This window comes from Pocillopora damicornis, chromosome 2 (genome assembly GCF_964200805.1).
Source record: "Pocillopora damicornis chromosome 2, jaPocDami1.2, whole genome shotgun sequence".
Classification (NCBI taxonomy): Eukaryota; Metazoa; Cnidaria; class Anthozoa; order Scleractinia; family Pocilloporidae; genus Pocillopora; species Pocillopora damicornis.
Genome location: NC_142671.1, coordinates 12351755 through 12364317, shown reverse-complemented (window position 1 = coordinate 12364317; position 12563 = coordinate 12351755). Strand labels below are relative to the sequence as shown.

Below are 12563 nucleotides of genomic sequence, written 5' to 3'. Positions count from 1 at the left end.
AATTTCAAAACACACTAGTTTTTCTATTCATTCTGGGAACCTTCCTCAGTTGTAAGGGTATGGTCCTAACCTGTTCATATGCTTTACTGAGGTGCATTAGATCCACCATTTGTCTTGGATGCTGCACAGATGATGAAGAAACCTTCCCTAAAGAACCTTGAAAGTCCACTACAAAAATGGAAAAAAAAATAAATAAAAAAGGCAGAAATCTAACTACCCACTTCATGAATGCGCCACGTTCGATATGTTGGGTACGAGCCCGATAAACTGGCTTGAGCAAAAACAGCAGAGGCTTACAGGTAAACTTCCCGGGAGAAATATTGTAAAACGACTAACTTATCTGTTGTAGCGGTTGCTTTTCTGAACGCCGATCGCAAAAGATCTAGACCGAAAAAAAACAAACAAACAAAACACGAACGGAAAGTTTAATTGCATCTTGGGTCCAACGACTTCACCACTTAGCCTTGACTCCATTTCCTCAATATGCAAGTAGAGTATCTGTATGATAAAATTAAGTTATTCTGCCTTATCCCTGTAGCTTTAGGGAAAAAAAAGTACTTACATGGGGTGTAGCTCTTTTTCTCTCGTTCAAACTGAGGTAAGGCCATATTTCTTGGCGCTCTACTTGCCCTGTTATCTTCAACATCATGCTGTACACCCTCACTTTGCTTTGCTCGTTCCTTTGCAGCCTTCCGTCTGGTGTATGTCTAGAGATGATCCAGCAGAAACAGCAAAACAAAACATTTTTCACCTGCCACAGTTGGATTGTGCAACTTCATACATGTACACTTCTGTGACCAATTCTTAACCAGGAACAAGAACTACAGTGTATAAAGTTGTAAATAGTATGCTATGTGTAACTACTGTATATAAATATTGAATTGGGACACGTAATTGTCAAGCACCTCTTCAGAGGGACTTGTTCAAGTAACAGGTTCTCTTCACTTAAAGGTGGTTAAAAATTGTTTTAAAAATATATCGCTACAACCGTACTTTTAGATTTGTTTCTTTAAAATTTTTAAATTCCCAAATATTTGCTATCAAGTTGGGACCAACTTAAGACATTCAAGGTTGTCACACCTCAGCCTCTACGAAACACCTTGTATTCCTAAAAAGGTACCTCAGTAACCCCATTGTTCATTGATTCCAGCATAACAAAAAACACGTGCCGAATCCTAATTGCTTGATAATTCAAGGCGACTGATGCACTGAACCTATAGTCATTTGGTTTACACTGAAGTAAAAAGGTTTAACTCAATCATGACACATATCTAACCTGAAAATAGTAATCATCTAGTTCTGGTTCATTGCTAGTGAGCTGAAGAAGCTGAATCTTGATCAACCACTCTTTCTCTCGTCTTGTCATTAGACCAGCGTAGGGATCAAATCGGTTTGGGCCGCTTTCAGCTGCTGTCAAAATACTGTGAATTTTCTTCTCTAAATCAGTAAACTGGTGATGGTGTTCCCCTCTGTCCTGCTGTCTGGGTGAGCGATTATCATTTGACATTCTGCCATCATACTGGTGCCTTTGATAGTTCTGTCTTGGGTCCTGAAATCTTCTGTTTGGAAACTGAGGGCTACTGAACCTTTGGTGATGTGGACTCATTGGGAAATTCATTATACCTCCCCTCATCATCAGGTGACCTTAAATGCAAAATGCAACTGAGTTTTAGCATGGGCTGTACCTTTTTGACTGTCTATACCAGGTAGCACATACAGTTTGGGCTGAGGACAAAACAAACTGTAAGGATACTGCATATAGTACATGTACATCTTGTACCCACAAAAGTTCATAAAAAGTGCTACGGTATTTAATCAACGTGGCTCATTTACTGTAGCTTACTGCAATAGAACTTACCAGGATCTGAGTGGACTATGGGAAATGGATGTCTTGGATAATGTGGTGTTCTTGGTGTCCTCATCAAGTGAGGGCTTGCGCCTGGCATACCAGGCATACTGGGCATGCCAGGCATTCTAGGCATTCCAGTCATTCCAGACATACTTGGCATTGGATGCTTTGATGGACTAGGTCTTTGATGGAACATCTGGGGAGGCATCCGTGGGGTACTCTGTAAACATGATAAGATGCATTATTCTCAAGTTTTTCCAATGCCTTAGTCTACTGCACAGCAGTATTAATAGCCTCAGAATAGTGTACCCATAGGAGTGCTAAGTAACACTACTGTAGTTTTTGCTAAGAAATGAGGTAGCAAGAAAATAATGAAAAGTAATGGGGGAAAATTTACCATGTAAGGGTGCACAAAATAACAGCTTGTGAACACAATTGAAAATTGGCCAGAAAATTCAGAGTAGTAACCCAAGAATTCTGTGTTCAACCCTGAGAATTCTGCATAGTACTACAAAGCCTGATAATTGCAAGTTCTAGCCAGAGAACTTTGTGTTGTAGCCAAAAAATTTGGTGAAGTACAGTTGTAGCCACAAAATTCTTCCTAAAAGCCCACTAATTTTATGTGGTAATGTGAAAATTCTGTGCAGTAGCATGAGAATTAAACTTAGTAGCCAGAAAATTGTGAATAGCACATGTAGCTTGGGAATGTGGTGGCCAGAGAATCCTGTGGACTAGCTTGAGAGGTCTAACTATATAGTAGCCTCAGAATTTTGTGCAGTAACATGAAAGTATTCTCTTTAATGGCCTCATAATTATGTGCTGAGGTCTGAACTGACAAATCTGTTTAGGAGCCACAAAATTCTCTTTAGTGACCAGAAAATTCTAAGATCACCAAACTGAGTTCTACCAAATGCCATGTGCCGCATGGATACCTGGCATCATCCTTAGCAAGACTAACAGACTAGCCTCAGTGCTACAGTAAGGAACCTGAGGAGATTATCTAGAAACCCACACACATTTTTCTCCCTCAATATATGTTTAGAAAAGTGCAATATCATGCTTTCTCTGCACTACAATGTATAATTCATGGTTCCACATTATCTTGCAATTTTCAGGCAAGATGGTAACTGGGTATAAAACGTACTTTGGAAGACAGATTGCTCTAGCCCAAAAAAGTGTCCTTTTGCAGTAGTAAAGGACACTTTTTTGGGCTAGAGCATATGTTAGTGTGATAGACCAACAGTAGAAGGCAGCCACATGATACAAAAAACACCTAGCTGGAAAGTAAATTGTGCTGTGGCATCTAAATGTTCATTCAAGTGAAGTTGCTTTGTTTTGGATGTCCAAAGGGCATCTTCTCCCTCAATAAATTCTTTTTCAATTTTTAAATACAGAATCATTAACTGCAAAAGGTCATATATTTTGTTCAGGTAGAAATTCGACAAAGTATTATAAACTAACCATCCTTGGTGCTGGAGAAGAGAAACCTGGGGGTGTCATCATTGGCCTAGGAATGCCAGGAGGTGGTCGTCCTATCATGGAATTATGAGGTGTTTGCTGAACTGCGTCTGGAACTTGCTGAGGGGCACCTTCACGACCTGTTGTGAGTTCCTTTTCCAGATCTTCTAATTTGATAGCATTAACTGGATGAGGCTTTGTTGTGAAACGACTTGGTGGTACAAGAGTTTGGCGAGGCACAGCCTGGACAATTGAGTCGTCCTATAAAGGCAATGAAAGCTGAGGATCAGCACAATACTAAGTAGCACATGTACATGTTCATATAACAAATCATGTGTCTCTGAAAAAACTATTATGGATCCTTGGTTTAACATGTTACAAGTAAAATCTACAAACTAATTAACACTTCTACTTACAACATTACTACGCAAATGTTTTTTCACAATCATTATTTGGCCACTTTACATGTAGGCCATGAAATGTTTACTACTTGTAAAACTTGGAAGTAAATACTTGTGGAACCTTGCTGTAAAATGGGGACTATTGACATTAAGGCCAAACTTTTCATGCTACAAGAAAGGATTATTGATTTTTAAAAAAATTCATGTTTTCTACAGGCTTTGCACATACCTCAAAGGCTGGTGAAAAAGGCCTTCTCTGCACATGTTTCTTTTTGCCCTCTGCCTTAAGCAGCTCTGTCAATGGTGACTGAGTATTAGTTGGTCCTTTGTTGGTGTTTTCCTTGTCAAGTTTAGGTGATCCCCAAATATTTGAAGATGGAGAGATCTTAAAAAAAAATAGAACCAACAAATTAAAGATTCAAATGTCGACACATTGGACACTATTCAGAATAAAAATGGGTTTAATTTAGTCGCAAGATACTTGTATGTATTTGGTACTGGAATCCATAAATTATGTTTTCACTATGAATAAGACTTTGCAATTATAATATCTTCATTGCTCACAAACAACTGCTCAAGACTTAAAAGTTTACCAGATCATGTAAGGAAGTAGTTGAAGTTGGACTTGAGAGAGGTGATGTGCCATCCCAAGCTGGATTCATGCCTGATGGGTACTTGATGTCCTGTACAAAAAGAAAACAATCTTAAGGCTATTTTGTTTAAGTATTGGATTTACTCACTTTAACACTACTCTCCTCTAACTGCCACAAAAAGGAGTAAAATTACCATAAAAGCTACAATTGAAAAGACACTTAATCAAATTACAAGAGCATGGTTTGCATTCCAGGATGATAATAAGAAAATATTACAAGTATGGTTACCATACAGCTTAGTAACCTGCCACATCCTTCTTACCACACACACACACTAATAAATTACCATTGTATCTCAGGGGGACAATACAACTTGAAACAATTTTCTGTTTTACACACATGTAATATCTAAAAATGATTTATTGTAATTGTTGTCTGCAATTGGAGAAATATGATATTGAAACAAACCCTGCCTGAGAGTGAATGCTACATTATTGATGCTAGAGACTAAAAATCTAATAAAAGTAGCAGCATCAATTTAAGTGAATACAACAATGATGTAAGCAGAGCAATGAGCACTATTGGATATTACACTGAAGTTGGATACAATGTAATGTGCATGCATTTTTTGAGTGTGTTTTAAACTTTAAGCACGCTTTTCAGGCGCATTCTGGGCCATGTACCTCTGAGCTGTACCATATGCCTATAGAGTCAGGAATCATGTAAATTAAATTAACAAGAGGTGGTTTAAAAGTAATAGATACAAGTTACCTTATACTTGGAAGAAGTATTAGGTACTGGGATAGAGTCACCATCATCATCATCTACCAGTTTTGTCAAGTTCTGCTCAAGAATTTCCTGTTCACAGATGTTTTAAAATATATTCCTTTTCAGCACATCATTGTAACAAAATCACAGGAAATTGCTTATCTGGCCAGCTTGGCTCAGAGGGCTTGTTTATATTTAATATTAGCCTTTAAAAACCTTGGAAGACTATGCCGCTACCATACTGGCACATTATCACATCAACCACTCTTGTATTTTGTAAGTATTGTACATGCATTTGAAAGGTTGCAATAAGGAAAAATGATTTGTCAAATTCAACAAATAATTGCCTAATAAGGATTGGCTACTTATCAGTGAAGTTTTGCAAATCTTTGGTTGACCTCAAAAACATGTTTTATCTTAGCACGCACAAAATTGACCTGTCAACAAACACTTGTTGTGCTAGTGGTTGCTAGATGTAGTAGTGGAAAGAGAATTGCATATTGTATACTCATAAATGTGCTGAGTTCCTGATTGTTGCTTGGTTAAAAAAACCAAACCAGGTTAATTATTTTTTGTCGTTTTGTGATCTTGAACAAAGAAGAATAAGCTAGTTCAAAGAAAAATGTGCTCTGCAAGAAAATGCAATCTGCTGTATAAACAATTATAAAAAAAAATTAATAATACAAACGGTAATATAACAAAAAACGTACTCAAAATGTACAAAATATAATCTATCCAAGAAAAGGAAAGTAAAAATCAGACGGGCTTGAAAAGTTCTTACATGTAACTAGGAAAATATGCAAAACAAAAAGTAATTTGTTCATGTGTATACAAACATCTAGCTGTATTACCACCCTCAACCAGAAATGCAAGCTTACCTCCTCTCGATCCAGCTCATCCTCAAAATCTTCCTCTATGTTTCTTCCTACAAACTTTGCCTCAGGACCGTCACCTGTTGATCCAAGCCCCTTCTTCTTAAGCCACTCATCAAATTGGGCTCTTTCTGAAGCTTCATCTTCTACTGGCAAACCTGCTAGTTTTCTGTGACCAAATTCCCAATCATCTTCTGCAAAACAGGCAACATAGCTACATGTACCAGTCATTTTAGCTTTTTAAAAACACTAAAAAGGATGTAAAATTATCCTAGGAGTTATTTAAAATTTAGGTTTAGTGTGAGGTAGCATCTTTACCGAGTGAGATTTTGATTCGTATAATTTTATTATGAACTGACTTGAAAACCATGCAAACCACGACAGTTGATAATATTCAATTATGGTTGCCTCTTCGTTGCGTCTCACTGCCTTCTCTAGCGTTCACTCAAAAGTAAATTGAATCTCCCTTCAGAATTTAACTAAAAGACAGAATTAAATCGTAGGATAGTTGTGCACGCAAGTTTCCGATGGCCAGGAGGCCTATGCTGAGAGCTTCCTGAAACGAACCTCCTTTAAAAACCCAAACGAAAACAACATATGCTAAAAATATCACTAAATGTTTCTTCCATGATGCAAGAAAACTTAAAAGGAAAAAGACAGCGTAAAACTGCCTCTTGATCAGAACAGGATTTCATTTCATTACAGCGTATAGTACAAACAATTTTGTTCAATTCAACGTACGCACTGCACTTTTGAGTGGATTTAATTTACCACGTGGTTCTATCTGGAAATCACTTTTCAAGTCACTTTTTAAATAGTTCCATTTAAAATTAACACTAAAACGCTTAATAAGAGAATTTACCCAATGCTCCGTCACCAAATGTGTCGTCGTTTAGTTGGTCATATTCATCTCCTTCTGCGAGATTCGTCAGCGATGGGTCCAATTCAGACAATGCTTCGTCTTCAAACGCCTTTAAATTGAAAATATATTCCTAGTAAAGTACAATACTGACTTCAAATTACTACGTACTCCTCTATTATAGGTAACAAAATTTTACGGTTAAAAAAAAATGACAATTAAAAGTGTACCGGAATCTCAGAACTGAAACCGAACAGTGGGTCCGCCATGTTGACATGTTGAACGCAATTGCAACACGCATGTCAAGTGCGAAATTTTATTCTGCCCAGTCTTTTCTCTGCCAACACATGGTGAAGCCTTGATCTTTCAACTGTCGTACGAAAGGCCGAGATAGTCTAAAAGCTGATCATATGTGACTACACAGGAATTCTGACAAGTTGACACTGCTGATAAGTGAACTTAACTAAATAAGCGCTTTTGCATTCAAAAAATCTGATCATTTTTTTTTTAAACTTTACACAGTCCCACATACAAAGTAGATTTACACAACGATTTCATTGCAGCCTGTCGCAATGAACGCCGTTTACTGAAAGAAGAGTATGAAAACCGAGAAACCAAAGTTACCAATTTTAAAAAAGGAACTTGCAGAGGATCATATCATGGTTACTCTTGATCACACTTAGCACCTCGGTGTCAAGTATCAATTTTGAAGACTAATTAGTTTCTACAGCGAAACTATTTTATTTAGTTTGTATACGGATTTGCCACTTGAGTTGAAGGATCTGCACTCAAGATTACTGGACGAGAGACAAATTAAATGACAAGAATTAGAGATCCGATATATTACTTTGATAAAAATCCTTTACAACCTTGAAACTCCGCAAAGTGAAAACTCGTTTGATGTCCCTTTTTGAGTAGTTTTGCCCTAATTTGCGGGTAAACTTTTTTTACTAGGACGAATTTGGCCCCTAAATATCGAGCTGTTTACTGCTGGGATTTAATCTGCACCTTTAATTAACCACATAACCTATGCTGAAAACATTGAAATGACGGCACGCGAAGCTAAATAGTATAGCGCAAAGCCTGATTGGCTCAAACAAACCGACGCTGGGTTACTGAAAAGGGGTTCTCTAGAAATAAGCGATCATAAACATATTGACTCAAAATAAATCTGACTCATTTTCGAGAACATAAGGATGTCGTACGGTTGGGTTCCCCCGAAAGAGGACAGCCCTTCAGTTATTTCAAACAGAGTTTTCACGATTCGCCGTCTGAACAGAATGGAATCCCAGCGCCTTGGTACACAGCTCAATATTCTCAAAGCAGAGGAGGAGCACTTCAAATCACGTATATCACACGAAAAAAAGATGCTGAGAAAAGAGCTCAGTGAAATACGACAGGTAAAAGAAAATCCAGTTATTGGTATCGAAAGGAGGAAGCTACTCCAACAGATCTCCTGTAAAGAAACTCGCCAATACGGCTTAACTGGGCATAAAGCGGAAAGATTCCGTTCATTATCTACTGGTGACAGTGACAATAAGAGCTCCTCTTCCAAGCTTCCGCATGTGTGTTTTAGATCCAAGAGCCAAAGTAACATTGCGTCTTTAAGCTCAGGAAAGGAAGAACTTTCAAAAAACGTTCAGAAAAAGCCATGGGGTCTCAACAGCAATATCTGTACAATGCCTTCGGAATTCTGGCCCAAGAATCTCGCCTCTGTCAATCGAAATATGAAGTCACGCCAGAGAAGCCTCAGCACTAGTGTTTATCCACAGATATCCGCATGGGAAGGAAATAGGAGAAGTGACGGACTACTTAGCATCGAAAAAGGTGACCTTTTGGGCTCAGACGGAACTGAACGCGAGGGATCAGGGCTAGATCATCGATGTAGATCAGTGAAGTTGAACCGCGAATTCTCACAAAGCCCAGGCTGGGCTTGGAGAGGAAGGAGACACGTTTTGAATAAAGATGGCTGGACAATGCTAAGGTCAGAATTTAGAGATAACAGCTGGCAAAAGAGTGGTGAAGAGATGAGGAGCAGCCAGATATCAGGTACGAGAGAACGAAGACAGCGCTGTTATAGCACCAACTGCGCACCGAATATTTCGGAAGGAAGAGTGTTCGACGTGTGTCAAGGGCCAGAACAAAACAAACTTAATGCTCAAGATTTGTGCTCTACCAGGGCTGCAAAGTCAGGAAAGAGGCGCCACACTACAAATTGCAGACCCACAGTGATTAATGGACAAGTGGTCGAAATCTCCGGCGAAAATAAAAGCAAGGGTGTAAACAGCTATCACCAGGTTACCACTTTCCGGAGGCAAAGAAGTTTGACAGTCAACTGTGTACCCGTCTGTGACGATGAACAGGCAAATAACTCAAGCTGCGAGAGAGAAGAGAACATTGTTATGAACGAAAATATCGTGAACGATGGCGATTTTCATGGCACGAGCTGCAGTGAAAACTTTTCGACGCATGATAGTCAGGTTTCTTCGAAAAATCAGGACGGCATCTCACTTCCCCCTTAAAAAAAATAAATCAGCTACATTGTGATTGACGTCATTGTTAAACCGGAATTTATGACTTACTATGGGGGGCTTAAGGTTGCGTGACAGAGCTTTACATGAAAATGTCACGCACCTGTAGCGTTTCCCTACCATCTGGGACTTTTTATTAAATGCAGTCAGCTTAGGCTTAATCCCCAACTAACACCATTTTCAGAATACCGATTAAATGCCCTATTTTAATTAACTTTCAAAAGGGCTGGCCGCACATTCTGCAACGAAACCGCCAAACATTCAATCGCGGACAAAACTCCTCGATATGCGGATTACAAATCAAAGGAAAAGACTTGCAGGAAATTTTAGATTCTCGAAGGCCTTTAGACATCGACACCTTCCTTCAAACTTAGGGGTTCAGGTCGCTAGAGACTCTCCGGTTTCCCTATCTGCAACACTATCATACAGTATATATTACGCAATCTCATCATGAATCATGCACTGGGATGGTACTGAGTAACACTAAATGATGCTAAGAAACTCCCTGAGGCACTGGACTCTCTTAGACTGAAACAGGTGACTGACCCGCAATAGGGCAAATTCGATAGCGCGATCACGTGCATGCCATTTCTTTACTTACTCGTGATTGCCAGGCACAAGCCCGGCTTCTAATCTAGCTAACAGTATTTATTCTTTTTAACAAGATACCCTCCTTCGGTCCAGTTTTGATGGGTAAGTTAAGAATCATGACTTTGCTGCAACTGTTTGGTTAACTTTACGTTACATAACGACTGCCTGATGATAGACGGAACTGATATGCTTCCTTTGCAGAGACCTTTGGAGGGAATCTAAAGAATTTTGATAAGAAACCATAGAGATCAAAGCTTGTTGATATCTCAATGATATTCTATACCTGTGATGATATATCTAGTCTCAGTTACTTGTGGTCATCTAAGGTTTCTCTTGATTGCTTTTTAACAACAATATCTAGTCTCTTAGGCTACCAAGATAATTATCGGTAAATTTGGCACCACTTTCGCACGCCAAGATCTAAACAGATTACCAAATACGTTCATTTTTGCTTTTGCGCTATCCCACGAACCATTTCTTTTAAGAGACCATGGTTACAAACAAGCTGTATGATTGATGAATCGAACCACTAAGCCGCACATGTATGAAATGAGATAGCAAGAATTCGCGTGGTATTTATCGACTAATCTATTCGAGGACGTTGCCAAGACAAGGAACAGCGTTAAAACAAGACTTTAGAAACGGTCTAAGGGAAACTGTGTGTCATCTGTGGAACCGTTTGAGAAATTTAAAGAGTCCACTAAACAGCGACGTTTCCTGTTGGATTTTATTTCAGTTCGGCAAAACGTTCAAACTTGCCTTCTTCCCTGAAGACAACGGAAAAGATTCGAAAGGCCTCGTTTTCAGCTTAGTTCAAAGAGGCATCAGCTTGTTTTTTTCATGATGATTTGCGATCGATGGAAGGACTTCGATTGAACTGATATGGAAAGTAAGTAGGGCTTTGGTAAGAATTATTTGGAATCGATTTTAACGATTAGAACCGAAGAACTTCCGCTCGGAGAACTCGGACAGTGAAGAATGTCAAACCGGACGATCACGCGTAAAGGGGACCTGTCCATCTTTAATAGAGATCCTCCCTCGTGCTTCTCTAATCGTGTGGCAAGAGTTCGCCGTTGTAATAGCTTGGAAGACAGACGACTACAGGACCAACTTCGATCGATACACTTAGAACACGTGATAAGAAATCGCAACATCTTCAAAGAACAGCAAACACTGGTAAAGCAATTGAATGGTATTCAAACAGTGCGGGAAACACCGCAAATAGGACTAGAAAGGCGGAGGTTACAACAGGTCAGTCCCGTGTATCCCAATTTAGCACAGCGAAGCGGAAACTCGACTAAATTAGTCCATGAACGGGCTAATTCCGCCCAGCCACCTTCGGTAAGAAGCCATTCACCGTCCCTTGCTACGCAGTGCAGTGCCGTCACGCCATTCCCCAGTCCAGATTGCAGGTGTAGTTACACAGGACACCGTATGCGTCGGTCTCATACTTTAACAACAAGTCCGCATGAAACGTTCAAAAGATCAGCCACAGTTCCTTTATTCACATCGTTCGGCGAATTAAGAGAAAATTCGGGTCCGAGTTCAATGCATTTAACAGACTTCAAGGAAGACCACGATGAATTAGCAAACCCGTTAGCAGCGAGGACACATATCAGGTTGAAATCCTGTCGGTTGCCAATTATTGGCAATAAATAGCGAAATCTAATCCCTTCATCTTTGATAATATTATAGTCTTCTGTTTCCAAATTTACCAGTCACCATTGTAGCCGAAAACCTGTGACAAAAGCACTCGGCAGGAGTCAAAGCTGTGAGACGTCTGTTCCCGTGCAATTTCTAACAAAAACAGCTTTATGTATGTCTTATTCCTTTGAATAAGCCTCCGTGTACAAGTCTTGTATTGCTGTTGCTTCATAAGTGTGGGAAGCATTAACACGCAGGCTATAAAAGCCATAACCTCTTTGAAGCCACAGGAAATAGCCATTGAACCACTGGTTGTTTGCCTTCATTTTACACACATAGCAAACCCTCTTGGGGATTTGATGGCACCACAGAAATTAATGATAAACTGGCCCCAGCTAAGGCCATCAAAAAATGGATGCCACTTGGGTGTTAATTACATATCATTCTAGCCACTGAAAGATGGATATAAAACTGTTAGCATGTATATAAAATGATTTATCAATGAAGACTGAGACCTCGAGGTTCTACAGAAGCTGCTCAAATAGAGAAGTTTTAACTTTTTAGAAAATTATGCATGTATACATATATCTAAAAATTGGAATAAAATATTTTGATATGCTGCAAAATTACTGCAGACCTACAAAAGTTACTTACTTAACCATCATTCCAATGAAGCAAATTGTAAGACCGAAAGCCCTCTACACAAATGAAGATTGTTAGGTTATCAATGTTACAACTTCTCTACATAAAGAACAACTGAGAGATGAGGTAGCCTTATGATTAGTGTACTGGACTCAGGGTCGAGTGTTAGGGTTGGAGACCTGGCCAGATGAAACACTCTACTCTCACAGCGCCTATCTCCACCCAGGAGTATAAATGGGTACCGGCAAATTGCTAGGGAAGCCTGATGAAATGCTAGAGGGTAACCTCATGATAGACCAGCATCCTATCCAGGGGGAGTACTGATAGTTCTAGCCACTTCATACTCAGGAAACCG

The 12563-nt window shown here is 39.3% G+C and overlaps 2 protein-coding genes across 2 annotated transcripts in view; one reads left to right on the top strand and one right to left on the bottom strand.

Annotated features, from left to right (window-relative positions):
• LOC113668841 (protein PAT1 homolog 1) overlaps positions 1-7116 on the bottom strand; it is a 15194-nt gene extending 8078 nt beyond the window's left edge. The window contains exons 1-11 of the mRNA XM_027184797.2: positions 7031-7116; positions 6804-6912; positions 5948-6135; positions 5073-5159; positions 4302-4391; positions 3938-4093; positions 3311-3568; positions 1859-2069; positions 1277-1644; positions 563-707; positions 71-168 (exon numbers count right to left, since the gene is read on the bottom strand). Of these exons, the coding sequence (XP_027040598.2) occupies positions 71-168; positions 563-707; positions 1277-1644; positions 1859-2069; positions 3311-3568; positions 3938-4093; positions 4302-4391; positions 5073-5159; positions 5948-6135; positions 6804-6912; positions 7031-7069 (1749 nt within the window). The 5' untranslated portion in view covers positions 7070-7116. The remainder of the gene's footprint in view (positions 1-70; positions 169-562; positions 708-1276; positions 1645-1858; positions 2070-3310; positions 3569-3937; positions 4094-4301; positions 4392-5072; positions 5160-5947; positions 6136-6803; positions 6913-7030) is intronic.
• Positions 7117-10752: 3636 nt separating this feature from the next.
• LOC113668842 (uncharacterized) lies at positions 10753-11727 on the top strand. The gene has a single exon (XM_089195595.1). The coding sequence runs from the start codon at positions 10901-10903 to the stop codon at positions 11579-11581; it is 681 nt and encodes a 226-aa protein (XP_089051721.1). The 5' UTR covers positions 10753-10900; the 3' UTR covers positions 11582-11727.
• The last annotated feature ends 836 nt before the right edge of the window (positions 11728-12563 follow it).

Coding starts and splice junctions, on each gene's coding strand:
- LOC113668842 (XM_089195595.1), top strand. CDS start 10,901: ATGTCAAACCGGACGATCACGCGTAAAGGGGACCTGTCCATCTTTAAT.